At 34.8% G+C, this 19,559-nt stretch overlaps 1 protein-coding gene across 3 annotated transcripts in view; it reads left to right on the top strand.

Annotated features, from left to right (window-relative positions):
- CSMD3 (CUB and Sushi multiple domains 3) overlaps positions 1 to 19,559 on the top strand; it is a 1,308,014-nt gene that overhangs the window by 1,131,064 nt on the left and 157,391 nt on the right. For all 3 annotated transcript variants that reach the window (XM_065902671.1, XM_065902670.1, XM_065902669.1), the window contains 2 exons: positions 398 to 601; positions 12,632 to 12,756. In XM_065902671.1, the coding sequence (XP_065758743.1) occupies positions 398 to 601; positions 12,632 to 12,756 (329 nt within the window). The remainder of the gene's footprint in view (positions 1 to 397; positions 602 to 12,631; positions 12,757 to 19,559) is intronic.

Raw genomic sequence — 19,559 nt, 5'->3', positions numbered from 1 at the left:
GACATCTGCTTTTTGTATGCTTGGCGTTCCAATTTAAAAAGAAAAACAAAAAATGTATCTGTTACCATTCCTTAAATTGAAATATCTTTGCTCAAGCTACATTGTTATATTGATAAAGGTATGGTAAAACAAAAAACAGAGAGTAACTGATGTTGTTTAAAGAATCCAAAATAAAATGTTTTTAAATAAAAAATCTTAATGACAATAGCAATATTTATTCATTTTGAATTTATTCATTTTATCATGTATGAAGTTTTCAACTTTTATAAATATGTTCAAATTGTTAGCTAAAGTTTGAGTTAGTAAAGATTTCTTTGAAATGTTTGTATAGTCACATTTTGAAACCTGTATTTCTTTACCAAACATGAAATTAAAATCCACAATTATTTGTACGCAGCTGTTCCTAGAACAAGTTCCACACAATGCAGTTCTGTGCCTGAACCAAGGTTTGGAAGAAGGATTGGCAATGAATTTGCAGTTGGTTCATTGGTTCTTTTTGAATGTAACCCAGGATATATTCTCCATGGATCCATTGCAATTAGGTGTGATACAGTGCCGAATTCTTTGGCCCAATGGAATGATTCCTTACCTACCTGTATTGGTAAGTTTATATATTTGTATGCTTCGTGTTGTACATATTATATATCAAAATTAGTTATGTTACATCTGTCAATATTTAATACTTTATTAGCTATGATGTATCTAAATATGGAAATTACAGTGGCTATTTGATGCAATTGAGGTGTGATGCAATCAATGAAAATATACATACATATTTCCAATAACACAGAATTATAATGCTATTAATATGGAATTATTAGACATCATCATCCTTTGAAATAAACACTTTTCATTTTTAAAATTTATGCAAAGATGTCTATGTCAATATATAAGGAATTTACCTATCTTTTAAAGATCACAGAGATTGATTTTTCTGGATATGTTTTATCAGCAAAGAAATTAGAAAATACACATTAATACTTTTTTTTTTTCCTTTTCTCTATTAGTTACATGCATGCATGCTTAGTCACTTCAGTTGTACTGACCCTTTGAGACCCCATGGACTGTAGCCCACCAGGCTCCTCTGTCCAGGGAACTTTCCAAGCAGGAACGTTGGAGTGGGTTGCCATGCCCTCCTCTAGGGGATATCCCCACTCAGGGATCGAACCTGCATCTCATTACACTGTAGGCAGATTCTTTTCCACTGAGCCACCAGAGAAGCCCCATTTAAGTTATATATATGTATAAAAACATAAAATAAGAAATTTCCCCAGTCTTTCACAGATATAAGTGGAAACACTTTAAATGAGTAGATGGCAATAGGATTAGTCAAATCTCATTATTTGAAACTATTTTTGTAATGTTATATCCAGGGCTTCTGAGGTGGCGCTGGTGGTAAAAAACCGCCTGCCAATTCAGGAGACATAAGAGATGTGGGTTTGAACCCTGGGTCAGGAAGATCGTCTGGAGAAGGAAATGGCAACCCACTCCCCTGTTCCCGCCTTTAAAATCCCCTGGACAGAGGGGCCTGGCAGACTACAGTCCATGGGGTCACAAAGAACCAGACATGACTGAAGACTGAGCACACAACACACATCTACAGTTTATATTGAGAAACAGAAGGCGAGCTTATACACTTGGTTCTGCTAAGTTATTTGAAGCAGTTAAAACATTTTCTAAACAATAACAATAGCAATAGTTTAGAATATTATCATATTGCAGGATCATTACAATGACTGTTGGATCCTGTAGAATTCCCTGGATGTGGAAAATGTAGACTGTAGTGAAGTTGCTTTCTTGTTTGTTCCAAGAGCATGTCTGGAAATTAAGTTTTTTAATTACATATTATAAAACTAAAAGAAGAGTATTAAAGCTTCATCTCAGGTTAAGAAATAGTTCTAATGAGTTCTTCCTCATTAAAGTTTTATTAGCATGAGATTTGGAAAATGAGAGGAATGTTTTTTTAAATAAAAGATATGTAAAATTTTGTTTTTATTTTAATAATCTCAGTTCTCTACTTTGTGATAGAGAAGACACAAGTGTACCTATAAACAATATAGCATGTACATTTATAAATATATAAAATTTATTTTTAATAATACATCCTGCCATACCTGAAAAGAAATTGTAAGTAGTATTTATTTTTAACTATTAAAAACACATTTTACCATATTTTATCAGAGATTAATATAATGTTAGTTCATACTAAATTAGAATAATGTATTTTAAACAAGTTTTAATTGAAATGATATGGAAGTTACACTTATTTCTACTGAGGAAGGAGTAAAGATAAAGTTTGGTGATATGCATTTATATAACACAAACTGTGTGTAGAACCAAACTGCTTCAAATCTTTTACCATTCAAATAAGAACATCATTAATAATTGTGCTTGGAAAATGTGTAAATTAGGACTATCATAAATTAAAAAAATAGAACGGAATGGTACAAATTGGGTCTATCATAACCAAAAATGTAGGATCTAGATCTCTATAGGAACTTGATATCACTACTCCCTCAAATGAATACATCTTGCATATTTCACAGAGTATTTTTCTTACAACCAAGAATCTAATTCTTCCTTCTACAGTAAATGGAATGGGAACTGTTCTTTTATTTTTCTTTTATTTGTTGAAAACCACATACAGAAAGTAATTTTAAACACTGGAAAGCTGTAAATGACTCCTCAACTTTCTTGTCTTTCAAATAAATAACCAGTTTCTAGTATGACTATGATTTAACACTTCCCATTTGCCAGGTTTCATTCTGAGTAATTTATCAATAAAGACATATTGAATTAACTTCTTACAGCAAACCTATGGAGAAGTTACTCTCAGAATTCACAGGTGAATAAACTGAGTCTTAGAAGTCAAACAGCTTTCTTTAAAAGTGACACAGCCTAATGAGTAGTAACATAGGAGCAAGATTTGGAAATATTTTCTGATTCTATACTTCAGTGTGAATGATAGAAGAGTGTTTTCCTTTTTGTTTTGACTTATAAGCTAAATTCCTATTTCGAATTCTATATCATTTTTAGAATTTGGAATTTCTTAACCTGTTAAAGTATATTTTTGTCAATCAGCAAGCAAAGGAGAAGAAATCATTTGCACTTGATGTTTCTCCTCTTTTGCACCTAGCATAGAGCTATGGTTAATGGAACAAAAAGGTCTTTATATACTTTTATACTCTCATAAGAGAAAATAGATAATGCTCTTCCTTATGACCACACTATATGTTGAGTTCATAGCCTTATAAAATGCAAATAAATTAATTATACTAAAAGACTGTGAGCTGAGAGAAATGTTCCTTTATGTCTAGGCCAAAATTAGTCATACAATATGCATAAATCAGAAATTACATTGCTTCAATTCAGTTTAATAATTGAAGAAAGACAAAAGATAATAAATTTCTTTAGCCTTCCAGTGGATTTTTAAATATTGCTTTCTAAATATCAGGAATCAATCATTATTTCTGCCTCACTTTTCTCAGTGATTGTTTACATCATTTCTCTGTCACTTTTAGTTTCTTTATGTACATAGTGATAGAAAATATTAATACCATACAATGGAAGATAATAAGTAGCTGTCTTCCTTTCATTTCATATGTATTATGAAAATTCCCTCGACAATTATAAAAGTAGATTGATAAAGAGATTTATGGAAAGGCATAAACTAGTTCATTAATCTTTAACTATTACAGAAAACATTCATTTATCCATTTAGAGTGTTCAAAGAACAAACATATGCAAAACAGTGTCCTAATTAATGGAAAAAATTTGTAAGAAATCATAAAAAACTGAATAAAGTCTTCATAACTGGGAGCTGTAGTAGGTTCTCAGTATAAGGGTCAATTGAATCTTGGGTAGTAATAGGCTTTGACTTTAACACTAAATTGTGGTGAATTACTACATGAGTCTGAAAATTTTTGCATAGTCTCTGATTCTCAATTCCCATATCAACAAAACAGGGAAGTTATAGATTTATTGTGGCTATTACATATTTTAAAGCCTTGGCAAAGTTCTTGGACTCATGTAAGTACTTAAAAATTAAGTTGTTTTTGTGCTTTCCAAATTCTCCACCATAAAATCAGAACATACAACTTCAATTCTAGAAGTATTGGATCTCAAATAAAGAACGTCTATGTAGTGTTCATAAAAGGATTTGATATTATTGATTTTAATCTGTTGATATGTAGTTTTAATGACACTTTAAAATTATTATATGTAAAGATTATCTTCCACTGAAGATTTTTGCATCTTGGAAAGTTCTAAAAGCATGGGCTTCTATTAGTTTTTCTAACTCTGATAATTTAGTTCCTTAAGGGCAAGATTTTTTTCTCAATTAAAATTTTCAGAAAGGCTTTAGGGAAATATAATGACAATTTTCTTGAAGATAATAGTAATTACTAGAATATTATATTTAGGGTTGTGAACTTTCTTTCCATTAATTTATAAATTTAAGGACAGTTGATTTAAAAGGAGCAAACTTATAACAATAGACATATATTCATGATTTGCTTTGGTTTCAGTGTTTGTCTAAAGCTCTAAAGTAAAAATAAACTTGAAATTAAAGTAATGATTACCATTATTGTAATTGGTTGAAAAATATATATTTAATCAAGGTTTGAACATTACATTATCCAAAATATTATATTTTCTTTTGTCCATGAAGGTATGATGATAATGTTAAAAACAGGAAAGAAATAAAAGGGAGAAATGAGCTGATATTAAAAAAGAAAGGAAAAAAAAAACAAACATGTAACAATAGTTTGGGAAGAGGAAAGGGAAATAAGAGAAAAATAAAATATTCTGTGTGATGGAAAAAGAACTGTACACTGTCAGCATTTTTGTTTAAAGCAGAAGAAAACCACTATTCTACCCAATTATTGCAAAGCTTTTCCATATGTCAAATGTGTCAGTTGATTAATCCTGGTGTTTTTGCCATAAGAAATAAGAATCCATGTAAAGAACAAGAAGATCAGGCCATTTGACTCTAAGATTATATTTACATATATATAATATATATATAAATATACATATTATATAAATATATTTATATTATATATAGACAATATATATTGACTATAATATTATATATTATTTATATTATATGTATAATATATATATTTATATATAAATATATATATTTATATTATTTATATATTTATATTATTTAATATAGTATTATATAATATAATATATATATTTCAACAAGTGCAGAAGCTTCTACAAGCATTAAAGCCTTTGAAAGACTGAGACCTTGTCATGGCTGACATGCAGCATCAAGAGTAAATGCTAACAGACTGTCATCCCCAGCCTAGATGGATTCAGCCTCACTTTTTACTTTTAAGGCGAAAAGATGAGGGACTCAGGAGCCATTACACTGTCTCTGTCAAAAGTCCATTTCTTGCTAGATACCTGGGCTTTTTGAGAAACATGTGAGTGCATCTATGGTGGGTCTTTAAACATAAAACACACTACTTTTATGTTGCATTGGTTTGAAAGCGCATACTTAGAAAATTTTATCAGATGGTTTCTGTTTGCTGACAAGATCACACGAAAGGGGCATATTACTTTATGTCACTTTAAAAGTAATGTATACTTTGTAGAACAGCTATAAATCCAGAAAACTGAATATATAACAGAAGGACATATGGAATTTGTACAAGACAAGAACTAGATTCTAAATGACACTTGGATGATAGCTCACTTTAGGTCTTACCATTTGATCCCACTGCTAGTCTTTACATAAATGAAAATATACTTTGCATTTCTATTTTTAGCTATAAATATTTTTAGTTTTAAATGTTATGAATAAAAATGATTTAGTCTTTCAGTATTCAAAAATTCAGAAAAAGAGAAGGCTTGATGTCTTAATTCAAATATAAGTCAAAGGCAGAATTATTTTAGGTTTATATTAAAGAATTATCTGTAATTTGTGTTCATTTTCAGTTTCTGTTATCTGGATAAAATTCTAACTGCTTCAAAGTCTTTGAACTTTCTATTTTTTCCCCTTGGAAAATCATCCCCAAGATACCTTTTGGTCTTACTGCATTGCTTCATTCCAGTTTTCACCTGAATATCTTCCTTGACCATCCTATCTAAAGTAATTTTCTTTCACTCATCATCCATTTGTTCTTTATATCTTTATTCTTTTTCCTTTTTTTTTTAAGCAGCAACCATTCACCAGATTATATATAGTTAGGATGCTTCTCTAATCTTTCTTGCCCTCCTCTTCCTGTCACTATATTATATTTTTTGCTCAACAAAAGAGGATGTGGCATACAAGAGGTTTTCAATAAACATTTGTTCAATGAATGGATTTTGGCAGATAAGTTTGATAATTTCATAAATTTTTATAGAGGTAGAACAACTGACCAACTTCCCAAGTCCAGGGCCCATGCTTTTTCAACTCAGGCTTTTACTGCATGGTGATATTCTTGCTCAGTTTACTTGCTTAGACCTTTACAAGCCACCTTGAAGCTACAAGACACTTGAGAATCTGCAGGAAAAGGCATAAGTAAAACATATGCAATAGATTTTCAAGTTGTATAGGTAATTTTATTCTGAGAAAGAACAAATTCTCTATTTACATTTTATAGTTTAAATATAATCTTTGTTAATCTGTTACAGAGTATTATACATAATGATTCTATTTCCCCTCCCTTCACTGGTTCAGTGAATACTCAGATGATAGCTTAGGCCAAGTGAGCATCCAACAATTGAAACAAATGAAAGCAGTGACCTACATTTCTAGTGATTTCCATCTCAAATATAATTGTTTGAGTTTCACAGTTCTTGTTACTGCTATCAACACTTTTATTTTTGTGTGTCATAGTAGATATAAATAAAATATAAAATAAAATGTTCATTAATTTTTTTTAAAAGTTGACATATTGAAATTAGACTGTTGTCTTGAAAGCAGCCCCATTAGACATGATATGCAAATTGTACTTATAGTTAAAATGGCCAGATACTGAATTAGGTAATTCACAAATTTAACTAACCTGTATAAGAAAACAATATTTAATATTCTTGTGTGAGTCTGTCTCATCAAGTAGTTCTTAGGTAAATTATAATAAAGCACAATAATGTTTTTATAAGAATATTGGACTTTGGACAGAGGTAAACTTGATAAATTTGCTGAAGACTGAACTTTGTCTTCCAAATTTGACCTTATTACACTTCAGATTTCTTAATATTTTTAGTGTCTTAAAACCCAAAACTCTCTTCTCTCTAAGATTCTGTGATTTGAATAAGCCCCTGTAGCCACTAATAGCTCTGACAATATATGGCCTTAGGCATAAGTATTTCTGTTGGAGGTATCTTTTGAAAAGCTCCTGAACATGTCATTTACTTCCCTTAGGCAGAATTGTTTAATTAGCTGCTTATCCCATCACTCTTTATCAAGCTTTGTTTTTTTCAAGTCCTTTAGAGACCCAGAAAGAACTATTTTTACTTCTATTGGATCCATGGCAATGCTTGTTCGCACTGTCTTTTTTCAGTGGAGAGAAACAGATGAAGAAATACATATAGTATCTGAATCTTCATTCATTGTTTTACTCATCCATTCAGTGATGAAAAAGCTATTAAATATAATAATGGATAGCATTAACTAGTATTTGTATGAAGTGCTATTAAGCATTATCTCACTTAGTATTGACACCAACACCAGGAGGCAGATAAGAATATTCTCTTTTACAGATAGATAGTGAAACCCCTATGTTTAGAGACAAAAAAAAGAATTAATATTTATACCCAAGCTGCTTGATTCTAAAATCTGTTTTCTTAATCTATATGTTATATTGAATAATACTGATTAGAAGTTATTAAAAATATGCAATATTTTTAAAATAGAAAAAAATACTAGGATAAGTAATATACAAAGTATATAAAATTTTGTAAAACATTATTATGTGGTAATGCACATCTGGGAATGCGCTTATAATGTATTTTCTTGGCAAAAATAAAAACAAGTGAAGTAGATTTAAATATGGCTTCTTTAGAAAAATACTAGTAGAAAAGAATGATGCAGGAATGGTAAAAAAGCAACTTTACGTAAGCATAAGATTTATACACATAGACAGTCACTCAGTAATTTATTTAACATGCATTTAATTAGTTTACCAAGTATTAGAGAGATCTATTCAATAAAATTGGAGATATCAAGGGAATATTTCATAAAAGGTTGGGTACAATAAAGGGCAAGAAACCATAAGGACCTAACAGAAGCAAAAGAGATTAAGAAGAGGTAGCAAGAATACACAGAAGAACTGTACAAAAAAGGTCTTAATGACCTGGATAAACATGATAATGTGGTCACTCACCTAGAGTCAGACATCCTGGAGTGTCAAGTCAAGTGGACCTTAGGAAGCATTACTAGAAACAAAGCTAATGGTGATAGAATTCCAGGTAACCTACTTAAATATCTAAAAGATGATGCTGTTAAAGTGCTGCATTCAATATGTCCAAACTTGGAAAACTCAGCATGACCCCAGAACTGGAAAAAGTCAGTTTTCATTCCAGTCCCAAAGAAGGACAGTGACAAAGAGTGTTCAACTACCCTGCAATTGCACTCTTCACATGCTAGCAAACCGTACTCAAAATCCTTCAAGCTGGGCTTCAGTAGCACATGAGATGAGAATTTCCAGATGTACAAGCTGAGTTTAGAAAAGAGCAAAGAACCAGAGATCAAATTGCTAGCATTCGTTGGATGATAGAGAAAGCAACAGAATTCCAAATAAACATCTGCTTCCTTGACTACACTAAAGTCTTTGACTGTGGATAACAGCAAACTATGGACGATTCTTCAAGAGTTGAGAATGCCAGACCACCTTACTTGTATCCTAAGAAACCTATATGCAGGTCAAGAAGCAACAGTTAAAACTAGACATGGAACAACTGACTGGCTCAAAATTGGAGTACATCAAGGTTGTCTATTGTCACCCTGCTTATTTAGCTTATATGCAGAGGACATCATGCAAAATGCTGGGTTAGATGAATCACAAGTTGGAATCAAGATTGCTAGGAGAACTATCAACAACCTCAACCATTCCAACTCTGTGCAACCCCATGGGCTGTAGCCTGCCAGGGTTCTCTGTCCATGGAGATTCTCCAGGCAAGAATACAGAAGTGGGTTGCCATGCCCTCCTCGAAGGGATCTTACCAACCCAGGGATCAAACCCAAGTCTCCTGCATTGCAGGTGGATTCTTTACTGTCTGAGCCACCAAAGAAGCCCCAAACATACAGAAGATACCATTCGAGTGGCAGAAAGGGAAGAGAAGCTAAAGAGTCTTCTGATGAGAGTGAAAGAGGAGAGTGAAAAAGCTGGCTTTAAACTTAACTTTCAAAAAACTAAAATCATGGCATCCAGTCCCATCACTTCATGACTAAAAGTTGGGAAAAATGTGGAAACAGTCACAGATTTCATTTTCTTGGACTCCAAAATCACCATGGATGGTGACTGCAGCCATGAAATTAGAAGATGCTTCCTCCTTGGAAGGAAAGCTATGACAAACCTAGACAGCATATTAAAAAGCAGAGACAAGGTGCGTATACTCAGAGGTATGATTTTTGCAGTAGTTATGTATGGATGAGAGCGTTAGATCATAAAAAAGAATGTGCACCAAAGCACTGATGCTTTCAAACTGTGACACTGGAGAAGACTCTTGAGAGTCCCTTGGACAGCCAGGAGATCAAACCAGTCGATCCTAAAGGAAATCAGCCCTGAATATTCATTGGAACGACTGAAGCTCCAATACTTTGGTCACCTAATGTGAAGAGTCAACTCATTGGAAAAGATCCTCATCCTGGGAAAGATGGAAGGCAAGAGGAGAAGGGGACAAAGAGGATGAGATGATTGGATAGCATTATTGACTCAAAAGGCATGAGTTTGAGCAGACTCCAGGAGATAGTGAAGGACAGGGAAGCCTGGCATTCTGCAGTCCACAGAGCTGCAAAGAGTTGGACACAACTTAGCGTCTGAGCAATAACAACAAAGTGCCAGGCACCATTCTAGGCACTGGCTACATTGCTTTGAATAAGAGGATAATGTCTCTGCCCTTAGGGAGTTTACTTTTGTTTCAGATAGTGGTAAATGCTATAGAGCAAAAGAAAGCAGAGGCTGGAGGTTAGAGGAAGACATCCAGAGCATGCTGCAAATTCAAATGAGATGAATGAAGGGTGGGATATATGAAAGTCAAAGACGTAAGCAAGCCACAACAGTAATCTCAGGTGTCGAGAACAGAGTGAATGATGGTAAGAACGACAGAAGAATTGGGAGAGACAGAGCAGAGGCCAAGTCATATGGAGCCTCAAAGGCTGGAAGAGTTAGAATTTTTCTAAGTCATGGAAATTCACTGAGCTATAGAAAGATACAGTCTCAGTTTCTGGAAAATCACTGTGGCTAATGTAAGGGATGGGGGTGGTATAGAAGCAGTAAGACTGAATAGAAGCCTATTGCAGAAGTGAAGGAGAAAGTTAATGTTGATTTAGATTGGCAGGTCATGATCAATGATGAGAACTGGTAAACTTTTGGATATATTTTTAAGATAGAATTGACATAGTTTGCTGATAGGCTGAATATTGATGTATATGTGAATTTGAAAAGAAAGATGAATTGAGTTCTAGATTTTTGGCTTAAGAATTAGGTGGTAACATTTACTGAGAGGGCAAATAGTATAGTTCAGGGAGAATTTCAAAAATCTTGATTTGGACATGTGAATTTTGAGATATTGAGTTGACATATTATTGTAGAACTCTGGGTAGAAGTTATGGCTAGAGATAAATGTTTAGTAGTCATAGTATATGGCTTTCCTGGTGCCTCAAACAGTATGCAATGCCAGAGGCCTGGGTTTGATCCCTGGGCCAAGAAGATCCCATGGAAAAGGAAGCAGCTACCCACCCCAGTTTTCTTGCCTGGAGAATCCCCACAGACAGAGGAGCCTGGCAGGCTACAGTCCACGGGGTTGCAAAGAGTTACACAGTACTAAGCGACTAACACTGGAGTCATAGTATATAGATGACATGGTAATAGATGCCATTACAGAAGAGGGTTGGTTAAAAAGAGATGAGAAGATGGTGTAGGTCACAGAGAGATAGCATTTGATTTGAAAGGATCAGAAGGAGGATGAGCTAAAATTTTCTTTAAAAATACTTTATCACACTGATTTAAAAGTTTGAAAATGTATAAAGCTTGTAGCATTCTTTTGAGTAATTACCCTAGATTTTTTGCATTCAGTTTTAGAAGTGACACAAAGTTATATAATTACCTTTAAAAATTATTACAAAAATATATTCTGATATTTCATCATTAGAGCCAGATTAGGACACATGTCCAAGGATCATAGTGCCATTAGAACATAAAATAACAATAGTTGTAGCAAAAGAAAATATAATTTACTGACTTCTTATTGTGTTTCAAGCAGTGTGTAAGCTTCTTTATGTGCATTGTTATTGTTTAGTTGCTAAGTCGTAGCTGAATCTTTTGAGACTCCTCTGTCCACGGGATTTCTCAGGCAAGAATACTGGAGTGAGTTGCCATTTCCTTCTCCAGGGGTTTTTCCTGACCCAGGCTTTGAACCTGTTTCTCTTGCATTGACAGATGGATTCTTTACCACTGGGCCCCAGAGAAGCCCCTTTATGTAGATTATAATATCTATTTATTTCCCACAAAAGCCTCCTGGAAGCAATTGCATTATCTTTTAACAAAACATCTGAGTTTCAGAGAATTCAAGGACATGTCTAACATCACACAGTGTTTAAAACTGTAAGTTTGGTCATTCCCAGAGTTAATCTGATACTACCAGCAGTGTAAGAATTTTGCTTTAAGATCGGTACTTTTAAAAAGTGGTAAAAGTCTTTACTGTCTTCAGAACAAGTCTCCATCCGTATTCTTTCCTGTAGTAGTTGTACTGGCAATAACCAGACTGTCACCATATTGAGTACTTTCTTTACACTGAACAACAGGAATGTGGAGCCAAACTACCAGTGTTCAAACTTCATCTTCATCTCTGATTAGCTGTGTGATCTTGAGAAACTTATTTAAACTGTTAGTGCTTCCATTTCCTCAGCTGTAAAATGAGGAGGATACTTATTCATATACTGTTGGATTGTTGGGAAGCTTTAAGAAGGTGAAATATGTAAAAGTGTTCAAAAGAGTACTGGTATGTAGGCTCTATATAAATGTTTTAATCATAACATAATTGCAATTATCATTATTATTACCCTGAAAGGGACTTTATTACTACTCAAAAGATAATGAAGAGAAAATAATAAATATAAAATAATTCTTCAAAAATTCTTTATGTACATGTGAACAATTTTTATCTTGTGTCAATGTACATTTTAGTAATATACAAATAATATGCTATTATTGAGTTAATTATAGAGTGACTTTAGATATGCTATTGCCAGGTTATCCTTTAATGTTGTCTAATTCTTTTTTGTGTGTGCGCTATAGGAAGTTTTTTTGCTATAGGAAGACAAATTTCATGTTCTTTTGAGTTTTAAAGCATGATATGATTTGATTATGTTTGCAAGTCTAGTATCTGTCTATGTTATTGCTGACCTTTTTGCTTGTTTTAATCCTTTGCATTAGAATTAACTTCCTCTCATGGATTGCTTTACTTTCAGTGCCCTGTGGTGGAATTTTAACTAAGCGCAAAGGGACTATTTTGTCTCCTGGATACCCTGAGCCTTATGACAACAATCTGAATTGTGTGTGGAAGATCACAGTGCCAGAGGGAGCTGGCATTCAAGTAAGAATATTTAAATTTTTCTTCTTTTCATTGTATATTTGAAGTTAAACTTTTCAGAGATGACAGGATGCACATAATTTCTAAAATCTCAGCCAGTGCTTTTGACTTGGATGACTGAATTTTTAAAAAGATGTGCGTGTTCAATCATTCAGTTGAGTCCGATCCTTTGTGACCCTGTGGACTGTAGCCCGCTAGGGTCCTCTGTCCATGGAATTTTCCAGGTAAGAATACAGGAGTGGGTTGCCATTTCTTCCTCCAGGGTATCTTCCTGACCCAGAGATTGAACCCACATCCCCAGTGTCTCCTGCATTGCAGTGGATTCTTTACCTGCTGAGCCATCAGGGAAGCCCTAAAGAAAGAAACTTACCATTAATTTTTGTCACATGCTGCTGCTCCTGCTAAGTAGCTTCAGTCGTGTCCGACTCTGTGCGACCCCATAGAAGGCAGCCCACCAGGTTCCTCCATCCCTGGGATTCTCCAGGCAAGAATACTGGAGTGAGTTGCCATTTCCTTCTCCATTTTTTACCTTCAAGTAACAGAAAACCAGTTCATGACTACATAAGCAGTTAAGAAAAATATGTTGCCCCACATAACATTGCATCTTTGAATAAGATGGTTTAAGCGTTGTTTATTGCAAACTTCAGTGTATCATTCCTGACCCAGGTTTTTTCCATCTCTGTCCTGCAATGCTTAGCACATTGGCTTAGTTCTTGGACTTCCTTTCTCACGGTCTTGAGATAGCTATAAAATCTCTAGGCTTAACAGTATTTCTCAGAAATGGATGGAATGGAATGTTTCTATGTTATGTACTTTTATAATGACTGAGAACTTTTCACAAACTTTCCATCAGAATTTCCATTCTCTCCTGTTGACCAAATTTCAATCATATCCTTTCCTAAGCCATTCCCTGGGCAATAGCAAAAGACTTACTATGATTTGGCTTTGAAAAAATCAAGATTAGTTGTCTGGATCTTGCAAGGGGCTTATCCTTCTCTGAGGTACACAGCTCTCACTCAGTTAAACAAAATTGTTCTCATCAGCAAGGAAGAAGAATGCTATTCTACAGACAGTCAACAGTATCTACCATATTACTTCAATGGTGACCATTTTTATGGGGAGCACTTTGACCAGCTACTCTGTTTGAGAAGAAAATTTTTTCTGGGCAAGTAGATAGCCTTTTACTGCTGAGTCAGTGTTTATCCCATGGAACATAATTAAACTTCACAAAATATTACACAGACTATATTTCATATGTGGATGTGAGAGTTGGACCATAAAGAAAGCTGAGCACCACCGAATAATTGATGCTTTTGAACTCTGGTGTTGGAGAAGATTCCAGAGAGTCTCTGGGATAGCAAGGTTATCAAACCAGTCAATCCTAAAGGAAATCAGTCCTGAATATTCATTGGAAGGACTGATGGCTGAAGCTGAAGTTCCAAAACTGTGGCCACCTGATGCGAAGAGCTAACTCATTAGAAAAGACCCTGATGCTGGGAAAAACAGAAGGCAGGAGGAGATGGGGACGACAGAGGATGAGATGATCGGATGACATCACTGACTCAGTGGACATGAGTCCAAGCAAATTCCAGGAGATGGTGAAGGACGGGGAAGTCTGGTGTGCTGCAGTCCATGGGTCACAGAGTAGGACACGACCAAGCAACTAAACTGAACTGAACTGATATTTCATAAAAATAACTTGCCGTTCTCCAATTGAGTCATAGGGTTTTCCTTTAGAAACTTGAGATGCATATATCAGTCACGGAAAAAATAGCCAACACATGATTCATTAAAACTGAACTTAGATAGAAATATAATTTTCAATAAAAAGTAAATTTTTCAATTTAACTTGTAACTTTTCAGAAAATTAAAAAAAAATACTTAATAGATGTAAGGTGTTAAATAGGTCAGTAAATCAATGAGAAAATTTGAAATGTACATTTTCAGTGTTTTAAAAATATTAGCAGTCAAAATACTGCTTATATTCTGGCTAGTTGTGCTATTATTTTATGGTCAACTTTTAAAATTTGAAGATAACCAATCTGCTCTATCCTGTTATTGGTAGAATTAGCAAAGATTTGAAGATCATACATGTTCCAGATTGCATAGGCAACCCGAAATGAGCTGATACCTTTAAAATCTTCATGGAACATTTACTCTATTGTCTGGTTATACATTTACGAGAACTATATTAGAGCATCTATATATTGGCATCAGCTTGTCCATTTTTATCTCATCTTAAAATAATAAAACCCCTGGCATTTTCCCTCTTGTTCTCACTCTATGTTCCCAGTCCCCTGTGATGTTGCTTCAGCGTCCAATGCTTTATTTGAGTCACTCTTAACAATGATCACTGAGGAACATGCCATTAAATCCATTGCATTGCTCATCTTCCTTATTTTGTTAGCAACAGTCTGTCCTGTCCATTCTCCCGTCACTCTGAAGATATCTTTCCCCTCCATTCTACCTAATACTCTCTTGAATTTTGTTTTGTTTTCTTTTCTGCATTTATAGTTGTTGCTTCTACATCTAGGAACACGATCTCCTCTTCTTCAACTCATCAGATATGGTGTTTGTGAGACTCTGTGTTCTTTGTCCATCTCACGTGCGCCATTCTCTGTGCCGCCTTGTCTACTTTCATAGCTTCGGCTACCATTATGTGCTGATGCTGAATCATAGTAGCTAATTAGAAAACATCCTTTTAAATTAAGGATTGAATAGATGATGATTTCCAAACCTAATATTTAACCCATACCTTTCACCTAAGCTTGCCCCTTATCCAACTGCCCACTGGACATTTTCAGCTAAACTTTTTACATCTCTCTCATATATACATATGTGTGTGTGTGTATACTTATTCATTTTGGCTGTGCTGAGTTGTCATGGTTGTGCACAGGCTTTCTTTAGTTGCCACGAGTGGGAGCTACTCTCTAGTTTTAGTACATGGGCTTCTCATTGGAGTGGTTTCTCTTGTGGAGCATGGACTCTAGGGTGCATGGGATTCAGTTGTACTGTGTGAGCTTAGTTGCCCTGCAGCATGTGGGAACGACCTGGTGTCCCCACATTGCATGGCAGATTCTTAATCCCTGGACCACCAGGGAAGCCCCTAAACTTCTTACACCTCTAATTCAACCTGTTCAAAACTGACTTCATGGCTTTTCTTCTCAAAGTTGTGAATCTTCCCCATTTTGCTCTCTCAGAATGAACCCTTCATCCATTCAGTTGCACAAGCCAAAAACCTTGATGATTTTTTTCTGTATCCAAGTGCACAAAGAACTATATCGGTTCTGTCTTTTAGAAACCTCTCAAAGTCTATTTTCTCCATCCACACTCTTACCACTCAAGATTAGGTGGCCGTCATCCACATTCCAGGTTCTTATTCTCCTCCAATCTATTCCTCACAGGGCAAAGAGAGTAACTTTCTAAAAGTAATAATCTAATGCTCTGAGTTTCCTGCTTTACAATACCTCAATATCCTCTCTATCCTGAACTTCATGACACAGCTGATTACGCCTTTGTGCTTTGTCCTCATATCTTGCCTCTATTTCACTTCTTTATAGAAACTTGACTCTCTCTTGCCTCTGAACCTTTGTGAATGTTGTTCCTTCTACTGCCAACACTCTCCATCATCTCCTTTATTTGGTTTGTTCTTCCTCATTATTTCTGTCTCACCTTAAAAACAGTTCTTGTGGAAGACCATCCATGAACTTGAAGCAATGTTAAGCCCTCTTGCTATATGTTCTCATTGATCCCTGTAATATCCTTATATCATAATACCCGTCACATGTTACTGTTTTGATTTGTGTGCTCAGTTGCACAGTCCTGTCTGACTTTTTGTGACCCCGTGGACTGTAGCAGACCAGGCTTCTCTGTCCATAGGATTTTCCAGGCAAGAATACTGGAGTGGGTTGCCATTTGTTTTTACTTAATTACCTGTAAGTTCATGGGGTAAGTAACTAAATCTTTTCTGACAGCTAGCACAAAGCCTAGCAGTCTGTGCTCAGTAATTATTTTTCAAATAAACCAATGAATATTTCCAAAAGCAGTGAAGTTTTAGGCGACTTTAAGGAGTTAGCATAGAATAATGGACTAAGATGACATCTGAAGATAACGTTATATTCTCTATCACTGTCCTGGCAAACACTGTTCACAACTAGAAACCTTGTATCAATAATGCTGTAAGATCTTTCATTGAAGTAGCATTGTATTTAATGATTGTACCTTAGAAAACAAAATTTGTTTAGCACAGTATTGATCAAAGTTACAGATTATGAAGCATATTTTAATGTAAATACTGTGTATAACTACAAAGTGCTTTTTCCTAATTAACCTCTTATATGTTTGCTAATTTTATATGTCCCTTGAGAAGGAAATGGCAACTTGCTCCAGTATTCTTGCCTGGAAAATCCAATGGACAAAGGAGCCTGGTGGGCTACAGTCGATGGGGTCGCAAAGTCACACATGACTGAGCGACTGACCATAGTTTTAGATGTATCACTAAATCATATAAAATTATAACACACACACCCATAATGTAGGACATATTTGAAATTTCACTAAATTCACCTAAAAGAAACCTGGCTAGTACACCAGATTTAAAGTAATGTTTATTATCTTTTATTCTTTTGTGTTAAACATATGTGCAAATAAAGATATATATGAATGTTAGATAAATCATATTTGAAATGGGATAACCACTAGTAGAGAGAAGAAACATTTGGAATGCTGAAAAAGTTACAAATAGAATGATTGAGAATTTTTGGGAAATACCCTCAACAAATAAACTAACTTATTATGTTTCTATTACATGAGTGGGAGGAGTATATTCATTTTTTTTTTTCAGTATGTTTTAGCAAGGTATATTGGAGGGAGAATTTCAAAGGAGCTACAATTAATAGTAACAGAATTATCAAGCAAAGAGCAATCTTTAAAGTAAAATGGGGTTTGGATGTCTGTATAAGGGATGTCTCTATAAGGGATATCTGGAGAAGGCAATGGCACCCCACTCCAGTACTCTTGCCTGGAAAATCCCATGGACGGAAGAGCCTGGTAGGCTGCAGTTCATGGGGTGGCGAAGAGTCGGAGACGACTGAGCGACTTCACTTTCACTTTTCACTTTCACTCATTGGAGAAGGAAATGGCAACCCACTCCAGTGTTCTTGCCTGGAGAATCCCAGGGACAACGGAGCCTGGTGGGCTGCCGTCTATGGGGTCGCACAGTCAGACACGACTGAAGCGACTTAGCAGCAACAGCAGCAGCATAAGGGATATCTAGTTTTAGTTACTGAAAATTCATTACCTCATAAAGTTGTCCTGTTGTCATAATGGACAACTCCATCTAATTTAAAGTTCTTCTGAACACTGAGTGTGTATCTTCTCCTTTTTAAGGCTTTTACTTGACTCTCATTTGACTTTCTGTCATAATGAATCTTCAGTCATTTACTTAATTCTCCTACACCTCTATGTATGCCAAACAACATTCACAACTTGCCCAGAATCCTACTGGCAAATTGCATTAGTTTTCTGTGACTTCTGTAACAAAGCATGAACTCAGAAGTTGAAAACAACTGAACTTTATTCTTTCACGGTACTGGAAGCTCAAAGTCCCAAATCAGCCTTACTGCACTGAAACAGTGAAACAGTGAAACAGCCTTACTGCACTGAAACGCCATGCAACCATCTCATCCTCTCTCATCCACTTCTCTGACTACATCCCTTCAATTTCTGCTTCTGTGATCACTTTGCATTCTCTTCTTCTGTCTGTGTCAGATCTTTCTTGACATCTTATAAGATCATCTGTGATTGCCTTTAAGGCTCATTTAAATCATCTAGGATAGTCTCCCTATCTCAAGATATTTAGTTTATTCACATTTGAAAGATTCTTTCCCATACAAGGCAGTATTAATAGGCTCAAGGGATCAGAACCTGATTATTTTGGGGAGTCATATTCACATATAAATGTCCAGAATTAAACAGATTTCCTTTCTCTTACAAAGGTAATAAGTTTTCCTGGAGATATCTACATTTCTGTTTTTGCCATCCCTCTGATCTCAAAAACTCAGGGGAAAATATTTTAAAATATTTTCTGTCACTTCCCTCTCCTATTCATATCACACAGAAAGCAGTAATTTCTACTATAGGAACGCATGTGACATCTAGGTCCCCCTTTCTACCATTCCTGGCTACTAACCTACTTTATTAATCTTTCTTTGCTTCTCATGTGGATCACTGGAATCAACATTAAAATTGTCTTTTCATTTTTATTTTCTTTACTAATTGCAGTAGTTCTGTACTTAAACCATAGTCCTGATTAGGCTCCTTCAATTCACCTTCTAAAACCTTCAATGAAATACTCCTCAATTGCATAATTATTATGCTGGTATTCAGTCTATATAGCCCTTCTCTCTCTCTTTCTCTCCCTTAGCTAAGATACATTAAATCCTCAGTTCATACTAGGCACTATTCTAAGGTAAAATTACTGTAAATTTTACAACAAATCTATAAATAGGTGCTTTATTAAAGTGATTAATGTAAGAAATCTATGGCACAGAGAGATTAACAATTCTTTTAAAATTACATGCTATGGAGTAGAGGGAACCAGGAAGTTTCAAACCCCAGAATTCTAATATTTCTTGTATTTATCCATTAATCTTTATTCTTTCTTTTTTCTACATCTTCTAACTTTTTACATATTTTCTTCTATGTAAATGCCCTTCACTGTGGCTAAATTTGATTACTGATGATTCACTAAATCTACCCCATGGCTTGTCTCTTCTACATTTTAACTGACTCAATAACTTCTTTAA

Source organism: Muntiacus reevesi, chromosome 12 (assembly GCF_963930625.1).
Source record: "Muntiacus reevesi chromosome 12, mMunRee1.1, whole genome shotgun sequence".
In the NCBI taxonomy this organism is placed as follows: domain Eukaryota; kingdom Metazoa; phylum Chordata; class Mammalia; order Artiodactyla; family Cervidae; genus Muntiacus; species Muntiacus reevesi.
Note: the sequence above shows the minus strand (reverse complement) of the source record. Positions and strands in the feature narration are given on the sequence as shown.